Raw genomic sequence first — 20,407 nt, 5'->3', positions numbered from 1 at the left:
TTCTTTTTTATATATTTTTAATTGTGATTTTAATGAAAATGTACATACAGAAAGGTTGGTTTTTCATTCACTCAAGAGGTGCACTGCAAAGTGGACTGGGGAAGTGGAGAGGGAGGAAGAAGGCGGGACATGTGTAACAACAATGTTCCCTTTTTGTGACTTTAACAAAAATTTTCAGAAAAGTTATTTTCATTCATTCATTGTTACACATTTTTACCCTCTTCCTCCCTTCCTCCTCCCCAAGTTTACTTTTTTCATACTAGTTTATTTACTTGTTCACTTTTAATAATTAAAATGAACATTTCGTTGCTGATTGTTTACTGACAATTATTTCTACATCATCTTTATGATTTCGTTAAGATCTTTAGGATTCATCGTTATGTGCCATCGAGTCAGAACTTACTCATTGCTGACCTGCAGTGGGTTTTCAGAGGCTGTAACTACCCTATGAGCTCCTGCACTGACTGCCCAAACCCAGAGGCTGTGAGTCTCCCTGGTTAAGATTTACAGCCTGGGACACTCCATGCCTGTGAGATTGCCTTTTCTGAGTGAGGCTTGAAAAATCAACTTCAGGGCAATGGCTACCGCAGAATGTGAACTGGAAAAGAATACCAGCACACTGCTGAAATCTGTTAAGACATAATATGGGACAAGTTGACAGTACACACATATATAAGTGACCCCCCAAATCATCCAAGTGTTTTTCTTAAAATACACGTAAAATCCAGTGGTTTCAGCGGCAAACAAATAAGACCACTAGCTGATGATGTTGCTGTTGTCAGGTGCTGTCAGGCCGACTATGACTCATAGACTATGAACAACAGACCTATCCTGTGCCATCCTCAACCATCTCTGATAAGCTTGAGCCCACAGTTAACAGTCATTGTTGTCAATCCACCTTGTTGAGTCTTCCTTTCTTCCACTGACCTTGCACTTCTCCAGATATGATGCCCATTTCCTGCCATCTGCCCCGTCCCCGCCCCCAGCGCATACAGGGTCCCTCCCCCTGCCATTCATCCTCCGGGTGCTCTCGGCGCATGCGCGCTCTTCCTGCCATCCATCCTCCGGGTTCCTGTCCCGGCGCATGCGCGCTCTCCCTGCCATCCGTCCCTGCCCCGGCGCATGCGCACTCCTCCTCCTCACCATCCCATTTCTTCCCCGCGGCCCCCACCTCCGCGCATGCGCACTCGCCCTCTTCGCGGTGGCTGCTGTGTCATGGCTGAGCGGAAGTTTGGGTTCCGCCGGGAAGGGGATCCAGAGGGTGGGAGGCGCTTTCTCCCTTCCTGTCGTAGCAGCACATTCCCTCCCAGAGTGGGGGACTCCCTACCCTGCACGTTGCCGAACACCTCGTAGTCCACGGATTTGAGCGACTCGGCAGCGGTCATGGCGGCGGCGAGCCGTCGGCCGAGGAGCCGGAGTGGGGTTCGGGGCGCGGCGACTGCGGCGGCCGACAAAGGCAGAAGGCACATGGGGCCGCGCGGCTCACCCCGCGCCTGTCAGCGGGCCGGGACGCGAGCGCGCGGGGTCACGCGTCGCCAGGCGGCAAATGAGACGGCGGGACCCAGCCTGGAGGGCAGCCGGGGACGCGAGCGCGAGGCGGCCGGGTGGGCGCTGCGCCCGCCGCCCCGAGAACCGGGCTCCCGCCCGCCCGCGCGCCCGCCGCGTCCCCGCAACCACGGAGTCAGCCGTCAGGGCCACAGCCCAGCGCTGTCCAGGGGCGGCCGGTTAGCCACCAACCGCGATGGCCTTCCGAGGAAAGGACCGCGGCCGTTAGGTGGATTTTTTTAGGCAATTAATTTTTGCGAAGATTTGATAACTACCCCTAGATCTACCTGGCAACCGCTAGCCATCTATTCAAATGCTGTCTGTGCCCTCCTCTTCTCTGTTAATTTCAGAACGGCTTTGGGGCTGGATCCATGAAACGGGAAATTGGCTCACAGATCTGAGGTCTTAAGGTCATATTGACCAAAAATGTTCCCATTTTGCCTGTCTTGCGCATCAGACTAAGACACTTTGTGCTTTTTAGAAACCCAAACACTTCTTCAAATCAAACCAGACCCGTTGCAATAAAATAGATTCCCGCTCACAGCAACCCTCAAAGACAGTCAATTGCCCTGTCAGGTTTCTGGACTGTGCACAGCTGGCCGATCGGGTGTTTACGTCACATCCAAATCAGAGATCCTCTTTCAAGGTTAAGCAACAAGTGACAGCCATTCAAAGTGAGCAGTTTTAAAGTCTCATGTAGAACATCTGGATACAAGTCTCGAGAATCTGCCTTTTTCTGGATTTCAGGATACTTTGGCATACATCTGTTGGCTTCCATACATTTGCATCTTTTTCAGCATCAGGCTATCATAGTTAAAATTACCTACTACAATGTGGTCCCAAAAGTGCCTGTTCCATTAAAAATAAAAACCTACACCACTGCCATGGTGTCAAATCCTGTCCAGCTCCCTCCATGGGGATTCCAATCTGTAAATATCTTGACTGCCTAATCCCTCCCTCTGGCAGCTTGCTGACCTTCGAGTTAACAACCTGATATGTTAAATATTGTCACCAGAGCACCTGAGTCAAACCTCAAGCTCATTGCTTTGAATCAAAACCAACGCATAACTGACTCCAAAAGTGGTCTTCAGAGGCTCTAAATCTCAGGAAAGGACGTTGGCCATCTGTCACCTGCAGGGAAGCTGGTGGATTCAAGCCACCTGCCTTTAAGGTAGCAGCCCAACTCCTTACCCACTAGGTCACCAAAGCTCCTTAGGCTCTTGATTAAGGAACCCTAAAACTTGCTTAGAATGTGGCTAAATCATCCTTTTAAAGTAAAATACACAGAATTCTGGAATGGAATTGCTCACTAGATGAATTCCTATTAGAAATAATGAAGATCCTGGTTAACTTGTCATGTGCTGTCAAGTGAGAATGAACTCATTGCTGACTCTCTAGCAGGTTTTCAGAGGCAGGAAGTGCCTAGGGTTGAGCTGCTATCTGAAATGTCGGTGGTTTGAATCTATAAGGTGCTCTAAAGGAGAAATTCTCCTCTCATAAAGGTTCATAGCCTAGGAACCCTGGTACATGGTCACAATGAGTCAGCCCCTCCTCTGTGACAGTAGGTCCATAATTGCAGAGAGCTTGTCACCTAGTAGGAGCTCTGGTGACCTAGCGGTAAGGAGTTGTGTTGCCAACCCAAAGGCATACAGCTGGAATCCACTAGCTGCCCAGTGGGAGAAAGATGGGCAGTCCCTTCCCCTGTCAGTAACACCTTCTGAAAACCTTGTAGAGAGTCAGCTTAGAGCCAGATCCATCCCAGCACTTGATAACAACAACTTGTCTCCTGATCCATTCCATGAAGACTATGGAACTACACAACATCTAAAGCCATTTCCCGCAAATGTGTTTCTGATTCTTTTCAGCGCATTCAGCATGAAATTAAAACTTTCGCTTTAGGGGAGCTCTGGTGGCCTAGTGGTAAGGAGCTGCAACTACAACCCCAGAGGCGCATGGTTCAAATCCACCAGATGCTCTGCCAGGGAAGGAGGGACAATCTCCTCCTGTACCAGTCAGATCTGATTTGACGGTACACTCACACAAAAATAATAAAATAAAAATAAAAAAAACCCAAAGCCCTCTAGCTTTCATCTCATATTAACTATTTACCCACATTTTGCAGTTGACTTATAGTCAAGGCGCTTCTGTTCTTTAAACATACCCTGACTTCCCTCCCTCTCCCCCCCCAAAAAATACCTTTGCTCAGGTGTTCTTTATCTGTACTACTTCCTCCCACCCCTAAATCCTTCCTGGTCTTGTTTCCTTAATAGATTTCACCCCAGTAACTTAGTTGTATCTTCCCCAGTCCCTCGATTGTAGGCCTTTTAGTATCTTGGTGCTGCTGTAACAGAAATACCACAGGCTTTAAGAAAGAGAAATTTGTTTACTAAATAAAAAGGTAAAAAGTCCAAATAAGGATTCTTTCCTTGTTGACCAACCTGACTGCTGGGGTCATAAGGACCCTCACATAGCACAGATCCACCCCTGGGTCTGCCTGCTTCTGCGTGTCATTGGTTCTCTGTAACTCAGGTGTGATTTGGTTTATGGAGGAGCTCAGAAAAGGGAGGTGTCTAGTGTAAGAGGGGCCTTCTGCCGAAAATGCAGGCCAGCCTCCTCTTCCCCACCCCCCTTGACGATTCTGCACTAACTTTAAAAGTCAGCTACCCAGCATCCCTCAGGAGGCCTGATTCTCCCCATTGCTCTCACAGCACACTCCCAGGAAAAGCTCGCAGCTGGTTCTGGAAAGATCCATGGATTAATTTGCTAAACAACTCAAATTTTACTATTAGGGGGGGGCAAAAAGTTTTAGGGACCTCATCATTGCTTCATGCCTGTCAAAGCATGATTTTGTAAATGTCAACAAATCAGGTTGTTTTTGTTTGGGGGGGCTTGAGTGTGTGTGTGTGTGTAAGAGAGAGAAAGAGTGAGTTGGGAACTTTCTACACTTGCCTCTGAAAAAATCATTTCCCTGCAGTATTCTGGATCCTCAGGTGGTGCTGCCCAACTCCTGATCAATTTGTTCCTTGAGTGAACTCTCTGCTTTCGTTTTAACGGAAGTGCCACCTTGCCCTTTGTCAGGTGTAGGACATACCCTTGCAGTGATAAATCGATGCCCTTGAATTGTAGAATTAGAGATGACTGAACATCCCATGGACTGACAAAAGTAAGTCTTAGAGGAAGTTCTCCCTTGGAGGCAAAGATGATGAAACTCTGTCTCAGGTAGTTTGGGGGTCAGTTCTTGAAAAAAGACATGCTGCGAAAGATGAATAGTCGGAGGAAGACCCCTAACAACATCAATTGATCCAGTAACTGTAACAGTGGGCTCAAGCGTATCGGAGATATGGCACAAGATACAGCAAAGTTCTGGTCTGTTCATGGGGTCACCATGCGTCGTATTCAACTCAATGGCACCCAACAACAACTACACTGATATTGATCACCAATACTTAAAACTTCTTTTCAAATGTCATTATAGCTACAGTTAGATTGTTGCATATTATTGAGTCAATTCCATACCTTTATGTTGTTATGTATTGTTGAGTTGGACCGGCTCATAGCTGACCCTCCTGCATGTTTTCAGAGGCAGTAAATCAAATGGGAGGAAACTGCCCATCTTTATCCTACAGAGCAGCTGGTGGATTTGAATAGCATGCTTTCAGAAGGTCAGCACAGCACCTTACCCACTCGGCCACCAGCACTCCCATAAAACTCTCTGGTAGGGTTACCTGCTAGGTTGAGATTGTGGGTAGTAAGGGAACATTTTCTTGTGGTTAGGAGAACTTTTATAGATCAAGATAGTTTCCTGTGCAACAATCTGTAAACATTTTGTTTTGTGTTACTGGTTGCATTCTCCTTAATGTTACATCACTCTTCTCATTTCTTCCCTGAGTTCCCCATTTCCATTTGCTCATATTTTCTGTCCCTTCCTGACTTCTGAACTTTGTTTTGTGGCAAGTACTGCCCTCTGATCTCTTAGGTCTGATTGTTCTGAGGAGCACATTTCTCATAGGTGATGGTATTTATGTATCTCATTTTTTGTTGTTAGGTGTTGCCAAGTTGACTGTCATTCATAATGACTCTGTGAACAGACTTAAACATTGTCTTATCCTGATATGCTCAATCCCTCTGTCAGAGTCACAATGTCAATCCATCTAGTTGAGGGTCTTCCTCTCAGTAACCCTCCACTTTTCCCAGCCTAATACCTTTCGCCAAGAACTTGTCCTCCTGACAACACACTCAAAATAAGTGAGACAAGGTTTCACCATCTTTCCTGTAACAAGCATCCTGGCTGCATTTCCTGCAAGTCAGACTTGTTTGTCCCTTTTGGCAGTTCATCAGCTATTCCATACTCTCCTCCAACAGTACAGTTCAAAGGTATCAGTTCTTCAGTCATCCTTACTTGCTGTCAAAATTTCAGATTCCCAGGAAGCTATTGAAAAACATAACATGGTTTGGATCAACTATACCTTACTCTTTAAAGTGATATCTTTGCTCATTACCACTTTACAGAGGTTCTAGACAGTAGATTTTTTCCCCCCAATGCAATGTCTTTTGATTTCTTGATTGCTATTACCATGAGTATTGATTAGAGATTCAAGTACAAGGAAATCCTTGATCATTTCAATCTTTTTTCCAATCTATCATGATGCTGCATGTTATATATTTGTTTATTGTTTGATCAAAAGGTAGTCTCTGAGAATAGATTCATTTCCAGATTTGAAAGATTTCTCAGGGTTCCATCAGTCTCTATCAGACATGAAGTCTCGTGGGCTATTTTTTTGTTGTTGTTGTTGTTGTTGCTGTTTTTATTATTTTTAATTGTGTTCCACATGTTTTCCCCCACTCTGTCCTGGACGTTTTATTGCAGTTCTGCTCTGAGCAGTCAGTGGTGGGAGCCAGGCACCATCTAGTTCTGCCGATCTCAGGTTAGTGGAGGCCAAGTACCCATTAATCCTTTGGACTTACTGTTCCCTTCAATCTTTGATGTTCTTCACTCTTCTTTCCTACAGAGACTGTCTTAGCTGGCTCTTGGCAAGCTTTTTAGGATCCCAGTCAGCACTCATCAAAGTCAAATGTAAAACTTTGTCTTTATGTTGACTATGTTACACAGTTAGTTGACCTAGATGTCATACAAGGCTACGGTCTAAATAGGCTCTCATTTTTACAAAAGCAGTTTGCCAAATCTTTTCTCCTGTAGAGCTGCTGGTGTGTTCAAATCACTGGCCTCTTCCTTTGAGCAGCTGCGTGCTTCAGTGATGCTCTATCAGGGCACTCATCCACCCAAGCTTCTGTGTACCACTGAGTTAGAAATGACTCACAGCTGACCCTCTAGCAGTTTTTCTGAGGCAGTAAATTGCCCAGGAGATGATTGCCCATCTTTCTCCTGTGGAGCGGCTGGTAGATTTGAACTGCGTGCCTTTGGTTTGGCAGTCCAATACAGGGATTAGGATTCCAGTGCATCTTTTAGGAGGACACAGTTGTGCTGGTAACATGAAGGTCCCAGCCCCTGTTGAGACCTTCATTGATGCATTGATCCTTGTCCCTGACTGAGGTGTCTGACATTTTCCTTTTCTGACTCGATCTTTAACTCTCCCCTGTATTTACCCACTAGTACCACTGCCAGTGATTATGTAGTTCTGTTTTAATTTTAGAAGTGCTATAGCAACAATTGACATTTGCTTAGCTACAGAATTCACTGCCAGCAGCAGAACATTAGCAAACAGAGACTGTGTGTACCATTTCAGCATGGATTTCAAGGACATGATTCTGAGACTGTAAAAATGTTACATGAATGTTTCTTAAATCTAAGCTAACATTACACAATAAACACTGCATAATTTGAGAAACTGGAAAAGATATTTTTTTTAAATCATCCATAACCTTAATTAACCAGTATAACATTTTTTTTCATTTCTGCTTTAATATCCATGTTTTAAACAGTTAGCATAAGAATTCAACCTTTACCCTTCCTTTTTCTGTTTTGTTATAGTCTTCCCAATAAATATTTTCACAATCTTATGATGTCTAGACATTGAGTACAACTATAAACCTACCCACAATGTCCCTGTCATCACACGAAATTTTTTCACTACCATAAAATACTACAAAGAAAATATTTATGCATGTAGCCTCTTTCTCAGAGAGAACTTTGGTGGCCTAGTGGTAAGGAGTTACACTGTAAGCCCAATGGCATGTGGTTCAAATTCGCCAACTGCTCCATAGAAGAATGATGGTGGGCAGCCTCCTCCTGTGCGATTTACAGCTTCAGAAAAACCTTCTGGAGGGTCAGCTCCAACTCGATGACACATAACAACAATAACAAAAAGCTCCCTTCCCGTAGTTTTTGCTTTTTATCATCAAAATGAAATTATCAAATGTCAGAGTAAAAGTGTACATTAGTAATACATAACACTGTTGTTGTTTTGTACTGTCGAGTTGGAACCAACAGGGAGCTGACCCTTCAGCGGGTTTTCAGAGGTAGTTAATTGCACGGAAGCAGATTGCCCACCTTTCTCCCATAGTAGTAGCTGGTAGATTCAAACTGAGTGCCTTCAGCATTGCACTGCAGTTTCTTGCCACTAGGCCACCAGAGCTCATAATACCTACTGTCACATTATTTTTCAAAGAGCTGTGCCAGTTTATATATCTTTCTATCCACAATCTGAATTTATGACTACTTCACTTTTTTGTGTAATCAGGTGCATGCAGGTCACATATACTGCATCATTAAATAACATTAAAAGGTTTCGGGTTCTGACCTGAGCAATAGCTAAATCTGTTTAGTCCTGGTTGAAATGGCAACAAAAGCAAATCATTCCTTTCCTTGAGCCTTTCCAGACAATTTGAGTGTGATGTAGGATCATGCTTAAAGTAATACATTAAAAAAAGAAAACCCTATGTGAACAATGAGTGGAGAAGATGAGCAAAACTGACTAGGACCTGTGAGCGACATGTGAGGAACATGAACAATGCAGCCTCTCAGTTAGGTAATAAAAGCACACTGCTGTGGAGTCTATTCCAATGCAAGACTGTACTGTTCATTCCAACAGAACTACTTCACAAGAATTTTAGCATTGGATGTGTTCTTTCAGAGGCATGGCCTAGAAGATTAGGAGTGGCACTGCCAACCCAAAGACAAGCGGTTCAAATCCACCAAGAGCTAGTCAGAAGAAAGATGGGCAAACTCTTCCCGTGGAATTTACAGCCTCAGAAAAGCCATAGCTATGTATTTATTCCAGCCTGACACAGCACATAGCAACAACATGTGTATTTTGTTTTAATTGGTTGTTATAGGTACTGCTTTAAGTTTTTGCTTGTTGGTTGTTTTTTAACTTTTAAATTGTGATTTGAGTGAAATTATCAATGTAAATTGGTTTTCCATCCAATTATTTATATATGTTATATTTCACATCATTAACAACCTGTAGTTGTTAAGTTTTTTTAAAAAGCTTTTATTTTGCAGTTGTTATTGAGACTATACTCAGCAAAATATATGGGAAGTTAAAAAGCTTCTCCACATCCAGTTCAGTGCCACTGGTCACATTATCAAGTCCTCCAGCCATTCTCTCCCACCTCTTCTGAGTTGTTCCTCCCCCATTCAGATATCTTACTACCTCATATTCCTATTTAACCTTGCAAGTTGTGGCTGTTAATACGTTCCCATACAGATAGATCTTAAAAAGCACAATGCTCAAGGCATTTACTAGTTAAGGCATTTACAGACCTTACCTTACTAGTTAAATTAAACTACTGTTTGGTTTAAAGAAAACATTGGGAGATATTTTTGTTTACTATTTAATAATGGAAGGAGCTTGGTGTCCTCGTGGGTAGGGAGCTGAATTAACTCAAAGGTGGTGCCTCTGGGGTGGTTCAAATCCACCAGCAGCTCTGCAGGTGAAGGATGGGCAAGCTCCTGCCATGCAATTTACAGCCTAGGAAAACCCACTGGAGGGGCAGCTATGAGTAAAATATCACACAGAGGGAAATACCACATTCAGCCCAAGAGCTTTAGAACAACAGCAAAAAACCAAACAAACAAATCAGCAAAAACACATGAAATCTGCATCCACACTATTCCCAAGTACAGGAAGCTGAGATTAGCTAAACAGGAGATTGATCACAGACATCATCTGATGTCACACATCACACAAGACAAAAAAAAGATAAAGCCAAGTTTTGACCAGGTCTGGGTTATGGCACCAAAAAAGACCTGGATTTGAAGTAAGCAATGCAGGCAGACCTTCCTCATCCTCATTCTTCTAGTGCCCCGTCACAGATCTCAATCGATTTCACTTGCTTTGTCAACCAATGGACATAAGGGTCACGCTTGAGTCCTCCTGTGTTCACACACATCCTTAGTTATTCTCTGAAGACATGAATTAGATTTACCATCCAGTAACAGCAAGTGTCCCTGTCTTTAAAACAGAGCTTTTGCGTCACCCAGAACTCACAGTGTCCCTGTGAACACCAAACCATATCCCTGCTCTTTTACCATCTTCAGTCTCTAACACGCTCAAGCCCACTGATGCAGTCACTGTATCACTCTAACTCACTGAGGGTCTTCCTCTCTTTCGCTGATGCTCTATCTTAACCAGTTTTTTCCATGGAAAAGCCCCTCCTGACAACATGCCCAAAATATGTGCGATGAAGTTTCACCATCCTTGACTCTAAGGAGCACTCACGTTCCCTGGCTGCAATTCTTCCAACACAGATTTGTGTGTTCTTGTGGCAGTTTGTGGATTGAGAATTGTCTGTAAACTAATTACTATCTATATGATGATGCCTTTGGTGGAAGAGTTAACTGATACACAGCTCTGTTTACATCTCTAACTTGCCTTCTTGCTGTGCGTCGGCTAAATATTGTTAAAGCTAGGATTTTTAATATTGTAGAAGTGCCACTCAGAGTGACACCTTAGTGGGCAGGGTGGGAGTCAGGCTTATGGCACAAGCAGTGTTATGGAGAGGCTCACTGTTTCAGTGCCATTATAACTGAGGTCTAGGTGGCTTATCACCAGTTTTGAGGGCATGACAAAGTAAAGAACAGGGCATCTGTTTTGCCACTTCATAGCAGATGTGACAGGTTCCTGGACGTGGCAGTTTCTGGACTTTGGTGACAGACTCCCTGATGAGACCAAAAGAAGAATAGGGTTGAAGCCAGGAGCTGTTGCTGCAACCTTCCAATTCAGCTCATGGTCTCCTGGTTGCAAATGAATCAGTAGTTCTTTTAGTGACTCGGGTCCACAGTGAGAGTTGATCTTCGGACCTCACAGTGGTGCTCCACTCTGACCCACATTAGATCCATCAAAGGCACTGACTGACTGATGACAAACATCTATATATCCAAAGGTTTTCATCCCATAGGTCTGCAGTGGATTCTAGAATGTATGTGGTTAAAAGGCAACCTGGGTAAGCAAAACACCTAGAAGGGACTGAATAAGGATGCTAACACCTTGAGAGAAATGTAACCAATGTCTCTAAGTGATTTGTACAGTAATTGTTTTAAAGAGGAGCATAATTTGTGGTGTGCAATTTTCATCAAAAACTCACTAAAACATTATCTTAAAAAGCAACCTGTGGAAGGGGCAACCTAGATAGATACTTCTGCTAAGAAGCTAAAGATGAGAACCATTAATCTACACTTTTTTACTAACATACACATAAATGCACATACATATACAAATCCATAAGCTATTTATCACCTATTGTGAAATCCACTTTTATCTAGACAGTGCAGAAAGGATTTTTCTCCCCTGTAACTGAACTCTTATCAATGCAGTGCCCACAGGCAAAACCTTCCCAATGAGAGTAGATCCGGGCTTCAGGAGACCACAAATGCTTCCTTCCCTGCATTCAATAAAGGAGCAGTGAAATGCTCCATACTTACAAAGAGAATAAATAAAATAGTGGGGTGGGGTGGGGGTGGTGGTGGGGGTGGTGTAGAACCAAGCCAAGAATAATTATGAAACCATGCCTGGAGCTTTTGGCAAATTAAAGTTGCTGCTGAAAGACTATGGCATAAAGGCTGGAATAATGGAGTCTATAAATTATTTAGATCTTGATGATTTTTATTCTTTCCCTGCTTGTAGCTGTAGTGTTTATAACAGGGGCGAGCAGGAGAGGGGAGGAGGAAATAAAGCAGTAGCTCTAAAAAAATACCCAGTAAAAACAAACCAACTCAATGCACCATGAAGCCTGCTTTAAACAGACATAATTTTTGAGCCTTTGCTGCCACCTACCGGTTACTCAAGGTGTGGCAGGTGGTGTGGGTGGTTTGTTATGTTTTGGTTTTTTCTTTCAAGAATTTAACCCACTGTTCCTGAGGGGATTCCTCATTAAAGTCATTTCCCTGTAGGTTTCCGAGGCTGTTTGGTCCATCTCCTCCACCACTCCCCACCTCAGAGCATCTGGTGGGTTTGAACCGCCAACCTTTCAGTTAGCAGAGCTCTGCTCTGTCAGGGCTCCTTTGAGGGACACTGTTGATGCTGGGTCAGTTGCTGTTCGGAGCCATCAAGTGAACTCAAACTCACAGCAGCTCCGCACACAACATAATGAAACCCTGTCTAATCCTACACCATCCTCATGATTAAGGCCACTGTTGCCATCACTGTGTCAGTCTATCTCCTTGTGGTTCTTTTTATCACCAATCCTCTCATTTTCTACAATGAAGGGATGGTGAGACTTCATCCCATATACTTTTGGTATGCTGTCAGGATGGGCCAGTCTTTGGGGAAAAGACAGCATGCTGAGAAAACGATGACCCTCAACTAGGTGGATTGACACAGTAGCTACAAAAATGGGCCGCAGCTTGTCAGAGACGGTGAGGATGGCAAAAGGGGGCGTGGGGTTCCCATCTGTTGTTCGTAGGGTCGCCATGAGGCTTAATCGACTTGATGTCATCTAACAGCAACAACAACAATTAGTGCTTGTTGTTTCTTATTCATTGTCTAACTTTTAGACGCATAGGAAGCAGTTGAAAACATCCTTGTTGGGTCAGGCACATCTTCGTCTTTTAACTGAAATCCTTGCTCTTTAGAATTTTAAACAAGTCCTTGATAGCAGATTTCCCCAATGCAAAAAGTCTTTTTTTTTAATTGAAATTTTAATGAAAGTTTATAGACTCTTTAGATTTACATTCATTCATTGTTGCACATTTTCCTCCCTGCTCACCCCTTCCCCCAGATGGTTTTTCTCTTTGAAAAGTAAAACAAAACAAAACAAACTTTTGTTATTACATTATCCCCCCAAAATCCACTCCCCCATGAAGCTCTCATTCTGGACTCTTGTTCATATATTCCTTTCAAACAGTTCTCTCCTTCATCTGTTTCAACGCAGTATACTTTATTTAAACCCTCTTTTCTTAGATTCCCTCTATCCTCAATGTCAGTTCTGTTTTATAACAGTGGCCCCTATGCACTGTTTGCCCTTTGTAACTGAGATATTTCACTCAGCATAATATCCTCCAAAGTCACCCATTTTGTATAATATTTCATAAGCTTTGTTTTTCAATGCAGCATAGTATTCCATTGTGTGACTATTCCACAGCTTCTTTATCCGTTTGTTGATGGGCACTTGGGTTGTTTTCAACTCTTTGCTATTGTGAACAAAGCCGCAATGAACATTGGTGTACATATATTTGCTTGGGTAGCAGTGATGGCTTCTTTAGAGTATATTCCCAGCAGTGGAATTGCTGGGTCAAACGGTATTTCTATTTGCAACGTTTTGAGAACGCGCCACCCTGCCTTCCATGGTGGTTGCACCATTTTACACTCCCACCAAGAGTGTATAAGGGTTCCAGTTTCTCCTGCAACAAGTCTTTTGATTTCTGGGCTGTTCCTACCATGGAGATTGTGGATCCAAGTGAAATAAAATTGTTGACACCTTCAGTCTTTTCTCCATCTTTCATGAATTTTCCTATTGGTCTAGTGATGAGCATTTTGGTCTTCTTTTTGTTGCATGGATAAGGAAAACCTAAGAACAACAGATGTCCTTAAATTGGGGTCTTGGAGAAGAGTACTGAATATCCCATGGTCTGCCAAAACCATGAAAAAGTTTACCCTGGAGAAGATGTAACCAGAATGCTCCTTAGAAGCAAGGATGGTGAAACTTAGTCTCACATTGGGCACGTGGTCAGAAGCAGCCAGTTCTTGGAAAAGACATCTTTTCCAAAAGTGGAGAGTCAGAGAAAGAGGAAGACCACAGGCTTAAACATAGAGGAGACTGGAGAACAGCGCAGGATAGAGGCCAAGTTCAGATCTGTTGTTCATGGCATTGGCATTGTCAACTTGATAGCACCGTCATTGTCAACTTGATAGCACCTGGCAACAATACTAATGCTTATAGCAAGCTTAAGAGAAAACTAAAAATAAATAAAGAATAAAGAGAAAACTCATTCCACAAATATTGTTTGAGCACCTCCCATGTATTACCAGGCATGTTGGTTCACAATGTTCTCATCGATCGCGTCTTTTTTTAAATTGAAGACCCTGTGCTTCAGATATTTTGTTCTGTAACTAAGATCATGATCATGTGTACATAGGAAACGTTTTGCCACATACAAAACGTTCCTTAGAAAGATTGCTCATGATGATGATGAAGAGAGTATGTGTCACTAATTCACCACTTAAAATGTAATTTTCTGATTGGACATAGGTCCTTTTGTGGTGGTTATCGTAATTTGCTGATTGGATATATATTATCTCCTTTTGTGCTGTCAAGTTGGAACCTCCAAGGTCATTAGAGGCAGTAAATCACACAGTGAGCTCTGGTGGCCTAGTGTCAAGTAACTGCGCTGCTATCCCAAAGGCAAGTGGTTCGAGGCCACACATAGCTCCACTAGAAAAGGATGGGCAATCTCCCCTCTTATGATTAACTGTCTCTGAAAGCCTGCTGGAGAGTCAGCTGTGGGTCAGTTCCCACTCCACAGTACACAACAACAACAAAATGCACAGGAGATTGGAACCGCGTGCCTTTGCAGTGCAGCCTCTCACCACTAGGTGGTGACTAATTCACTAGTTTACTTTTGAAGTGAATGAATGGTCAAAATAATTTTGACAATTATTAACACGTTGCCGCACTTTTAAATTGACGACCATGCTTAGAAACACTTTTTTTTTCAATGTATGCCCGTCATTTGCGACAACGTATTAATGCACTTTTATATATAAGGAGTCTTGGTGGTGGAAAGGCATGGCTAGGTGCTCAGCTCTTATCACAAGGTCAGTGGGTTGAATCTACCAGCAATTCTGATGGCCCACTGGTGAGGAATTGCATTGCGAACCCAAGGCACATGGTTCGAATCCACTAGCTACTCATTTCTGAGTCAGCAAATCTTTTTTTTTTGTCTTTTTTTTTTCTATAATTATATTTTATTAATTTTCATAAACATTTACAGAGATTTTGGGCTTCCACTCATTCATTGTTGCACTATTCTCTCTACCCTCCTCCCAGGGTGTTCTTGTCCAAATGCCACAGTGCTTGTCAAAGCCAGTTCTGATTAATCTTCTTTGTCAGTGTGTCCTTTGCCATTCCCTATCACTCCTCCCTGAGAGAGACTTCACCCTGAGTCATAAGGAAAAGGGGACGGCGTATTCTCTTAGCTACTTCCTGCTGAAAAGGGACGCTGTGGGTTTCAGGGTGAAGATCTTCTCTCACTACTCTAAAGGGCCCCTTTAGCAGTAGGAAACACATAGACTATTATGGAGATTGATTTTGGAATTCAGATGCACTCTTATTGATTGTGCTTGGCTGTACATGTACATATCCTTCAAGATGTATCATGGGGGTGTTGCAACCTAGAAGACACTAATTTGACTAACAAGTTATAAGTACATGAGTCCAAATATTATGGAAAAGTAAAAGAAAAGATTCTTTCATTGTTTTACAAACACTCCCCCAGGTCCCCTCCACCATGCAGCCCTCGCTCTAGTCTCCTGTGATGACAGATATACCCAGTTACATCTCTCTTTTAGACGGTTCTCTCCCTCCTCTGTTTCAGTGCAGTATACATTATTGAACCCATCTTACTCAGTCTCTCCCCAACCCCAAGGACAGTCCCATTCTACAACAGTGGCATCATGTAATATTTGTCCTTTTGTGACTGGGATATTTCACTCAGCATAATGTTCTCCAGAGTCAACCATTTTGAATAATATTGCATGGGTTCCTTGTTTTTTAATGCAGCATAGTATTCCATTGTGCGAATATACCACAGCTTCTCTAGCCATTCGTTTGTTGATGGGCACTTAGGTTGTTTCCATGAGTCAGCAAATCTTAACGGGAGCAGATAGCTTATTTTTTTTTCCCTCTAAGTAGCAGCTGGCACAATCAAACTCCTAAGTTTTCAGTTAGCAACCCAACGCAAAGCCACGATGCCACCAAGGTTTCTTTTCGATAATCATTGCGACTTTGGAACCCTTTGAGGCAATCCCTTCCCGACACGCAGGCCTTTCCATGATTTAGAGTCCTCTCAATGCCAAGCAGCACATAACACAGCAGAGGCCATTTGATATTTACAGTTACACTGTGAACTAAGCAAGGCCGGCATTGTCTCTATTTTAGAGATGAGGAACTAGCCTCTGGACATTTAGAGGAATGTCCAAGATGATCCAGGAAGAACTCCATGTAGACTTGTTCTTCTGAAGTAAAACCCAAAGTTCTTTCCACCATATTACCTTCAGGCAGTGTTTTTGCTCATTTGCTCACCAAATAGTTACTGAACTTGCCAGGTGTGATTGCTGGGGAGAAAGGTGTGTGTGGCTTAGAGAATAAGCATAAAGTAGAAGAGGAATCGGGGGAGTGTTCTGAGGAAGGGATGTCTGGAGCATAGCAATGGATCATCTAAAAAGCATAGAAATGCTTCAGAAACAGAGAAGGGAGAATTCAGTGGCGGCAAAGAGAAGGGTGTGTTAAAAGCCTGAGCTTCACGGGGAGGAGTAACTGAGAGAAGAAGGTCAGAAAGGCCAAACAGGGACAGATGACTTGATGGCTCTCAGTTCAGGGAAGGAGAAACTGTCCTGTATCAGGCTTTGCAGAATCTGCTTTCTGTTCTGAGGATGGAGGGTGCTCCCTCTCTGAGCCCCATCCTGTAAATCAGAAAGCTTCCTAAGGACAGAAAATCTGAATAAACCTCTGTGTATTCCTTTCTTCTCCCGGATCTTTGAACATAATATCCTCGCTGCCTTGGTTCCTTTCCAGAGCCTTCAAACAGCTAGGGTTTTGTTTTGTTAGGGGTTTTTTTGTGGACTTCGGGGTTTTCTTTAAAATCCCGTTTTGATAGTGTTTCTCCAGAGGCTAGAGCTGACTCAGAGCTTCCTCTCTCACTTATCCTGACGACTGTTTCATCCTCTCTTCAGCTGACTCCTGTTTTTCTCAGCCGCTGTTTTTAAGTGCCATCATCAACTTCGGCTCATAGTGACCCTATGAAGGACAGATCTGACCTTGCCCTATTGTGGGCCGTTCTCTCCATCTCTGACACGCCCTTGTTACAGTCACTGTGTCGATCCATCTTTCCCTGAAATGAAAATAAAACCCTCAAAGCCAGTTGCTGGAGTCCCTGGGAGTACAGATGATCAATGCACTTTGGCTACTAACTGGCTTGTGTCCACCCAGAAGTGCCTCAGAAAAGTGACCAAGTTCTGAAAAATCCTTGGAAACTCCATGGGGCACAGATCTGGAGCCCCCTAGATGGCAACTGGTTTCTCATTTTACAGCAGATACAGCCAAGCAGAACTCTTGACGGTGCTGGAAATCCAACACAAGTAGGGTTCAGGGTAATAAATGCAGCCAGGGCTTGAGAAGAGAATTCTTCATTTTCTGTGACTTTTGCCCTCAGGACATTCAGCAGACATTAAGCTGGACAAAAAACATCTGGGGAACGATTCAAAGTACTTTCTCCATATGACCTTGCTTGCTGAAACTGAGGAGGACCTGAAGTACTTGCTGCAGAAGGTCAAGGACTGTCATCTTCAATATGGATTGAAGCTCCACATCAAGAAGACAAAGATTAGTCTTTGCAATTACGTGCGATGCATCGGAGAGTTGGACAGTGAATAGGGATGATAGAAAGAGAATTGATGCCTTTGAGCTGTGGTGCTGGAGAAGAGTATAGAATGTACCATGGACTGCTAGGAGAACAAACAGGTTAGTCCTGGAGAGGTTGAAGTTGGAGTGCTCCTTAGAGTCAAGGATTCTGAAGCTTTGTTTGACATACTTTGAGCATGTTGCAAGGAGGGACTGATCCTTGGAGAGGGACATCATATTTGGGAGAGTAGAGAGACAGCACAGGACAGGAAGACCTTCGATAAGATGGATCAATTCTGTGATTAGGGTGGTGGGAATGAGTGTGTTGGAGACAGCGAGGTTGGCACAGGATAGAACCGCATTTAGGGCTCTTGTACATAGGGTTGCTATGAGTCACAAGCGACTCTATGGCACATAACAATAACAACAAAAACAATGGATTAATGTTAATTCTGTTCATTTTGTAATATAAGAAATAATATCCCCAGCCTTTGTAAGTATACAGATAAATAATGGCTAAATTGAGCAAAACATTTAAAAAAAAAAAAAAGAAGACAAAGATTCTCATTGCTGGGCCAATTGGCAGCACCCAACACAGCATGCTTGGCTCCACAATCAACACTCTTGGAACCAGCAGTCAGGAAATCAAAAGATGAATTGCACTGGGAGAATCAATCTGCTGTTAGGTACTGCTCTAGAATACTGAGAAGCAATGATGTCAGTCTAGAGACTAAGGTATACCTGATCCAGGCCATAGTCTTCATTATTACTTGCTATGTATCAGAAAGCTGGACAATGACTATGGATGACAGAGGAAGAATTGATGCCTTTGAGTTGTCATGCTGGAAAAGAGTCCTGAACATACCATGGACTACCAAAAAACCCCCAAACAAGTCTGTCTTGGAGAGCGTGAAACCAAGTTTCTCCTTAGAAGCTAGGATTTTGAAGCTCTGTCTCACATACTTTGGGCATGTGGCCAAGAGGGACTGGACCGTAGAGAAGGACATCATGCTTAGAGGGGTGGAGGGACAGCGCAGGAAAAAGAGACCCTAGATGAGATGGATTGATAGAGTAACTGGGGCAATGGGGGTACATGTGTTGGAGTCAGTGAGACCAGCTCAGGACAGGGCAGGCTTTGGAGCTGTTGTATTTAGGGTTACTGTGAGTCACAGGCAAGTTGACAGTACACAACAACAACAACAACATAACTACTCAATCTATATGCTAAGCAAACAAGCAAGAAGCTATACCATATAAGGGAGCTCTGGTGGCCTAGTGGCAAGAAGCTGCACTGCAATCCCAGAGGTGCACGGTTTGAATCCACGAGATGCTCTACTGGAAAAGGAGGAGCAACCTCCTCCTGTACCAGTCAGATCTGATTTGACAGTACACACACACACAATAATTAAATGAAAAGAAGCTATACCATATAAAGAAGAGTGTGGCATTAGGCTTGAAAATACTTCAACAACTTGCCATAAATTTGCTTGTAGGAAGTAAAGAAAAAGTATTTACTGAAGAAAATCAAAGACTATAGCCTTCAACATGTCAACATCAAGGGGGGGGGGGAAATCCTCAACATTAAATCAATAGGAAAAATTATGAAGTTGTCAATGACTTCACTTTACTTGGCTCCACAATTAACACCCATTGTGGTATCAATCAAGAAATCAAAGGACTTGTTGCACTGAAAAATTCTGCTGTCAAGAAACTCTGGAAAGTGCTGAAGAGCAAGGACGTCAGTTTAAGGACTAAGGTGAATCTGCTCCAAGCCACGGTATTTTCAATTGCTTCCTATGCATTGGAAAGTCGTGCAATGAATAAGGAAGACAGAAGAATTGATGCCTTTGAATTGTGGTGTTGGAGAAGAATATTGATGATCTCATGGACTGCCAAAAGAACACAGAATCCTATCTTGCTGGAAATACAACCAGAGTGTTCCTTTGAGGTAAGGATGGTGAAACTTCATCTCACTTTGGGCTTATTTTCAAAAAAAGAACCAGTCTTTAGGGAGAGATACCATGCTGGGAAAGATAGAGGGTCAGAGAAAGACAAGAAGACTTTCAACAGGATGGATTGACACAAGTGACTCCTGCAATGAACTCGAGCGTGACAGAATTCATAACAGTGTAGGATAGGGCAAGGTGCAGAACTGTCACTCATAGGGTCACTATGAGTTGTAGTCAATTACACACCACCCAGCAACAGTGTTGTTGTAGTGTGCCATCAAGTTGGAATGACTAATGGATGACCCCTCCAGTAGGTTTTCAGAGGCAGTAAATCACAAGGGAGGAGACTGCCCATCTTTCTTCCAAGAAGCAGCAGGTGGATTTGAACCATATACCTTTGGGTTGGCAGCACAATACCTTCAAAAAATAGTAGAACTTTGGGAAACTTCATGATATTGGGCAGAGAAAAACTGTCTGCCAAGGAAGAAGGCCTTGATAAATTCCTCATTTTCTGTGGTTACCCCCAAAGACACCTTCAGCAAGAGCAAACTGGGAACCAACTAGTCTCACATAAGACATGAGTCTGGAATTGTAAGGATTATAATCGGGGTAAACCTAGCATTATCTCAAGCTCTGATAGCATTAAGATGATTTGATACAACCCTTCTGAGAAGCAGAAAGTAAAATTCTTTCTAGACAAAGATAACATAGACTGTTGTTGTTGTTGTTATGTGCCGTCGAGTCGCTTGTGACTCATAGCGACCCTATGTACAACAGCCCTAAATTCCGCTCTGTCCTGTGCCAATCGCACCATCTCCGACACTCCCATCCCAATTATCCCAGTCACTGAATCAATCCACCTCATAGAGGGTCTTCCCCTCCTGCGCCGTCCCTCC

At 43.3% G+C, this 20,407-nt stretch overlaps 1 protein-coding gene and 1 pseudogene across 1 annotated transcript in view; one reads left to right on the top strand and one right to left on the bottom strand.

Moving 5' to 3' along the window:
* ACYP2 (acylphosphatase 2, muscle type) overlaps positions 1-1,469 on the bottom strand; it is a 170,611-nt gene extending 169,142 nt beyond the window's left edge. The window contains exon 1 of the mRNA XM_006880922.1: positions 1,328-1,469. Coding sequence (XP_006880984.1) covers positions 1,328-1,469 — 142 coding nt within the window. The remainder of the gene's footprint in view (positions 1-1,327) is intronic.
* LOC102854742 overlaps positions 1,468-20,407 on the top strand; it is a 147,569-nt pseudogene continuing 128,629 nt past the window's right edge.

Source organism: Elephantulus edwardii, unplaced genomic scaffold, assembly GCF_000299155.1.
Source record: "Elephantulus edwardii isolate Elephantulus edwardi_28Jun2011 unplaced genomic scaffold, EleEdw1.0 scaffold00011, whole genome shotgun sequence".
In the NCBI taxonomy this organism is placed as follows: Eukaryota; Metazoa; Chordata; class Mammalia; order Macroscelidea; family Macroscelididae; genus Elephantulus; species Elephantulus edwardii.
The sequence above is the reverse complement of the archived record's forward strand: the minus strand, read 5'-3'. Positions and strand labels throughout refer to the sequence as shown.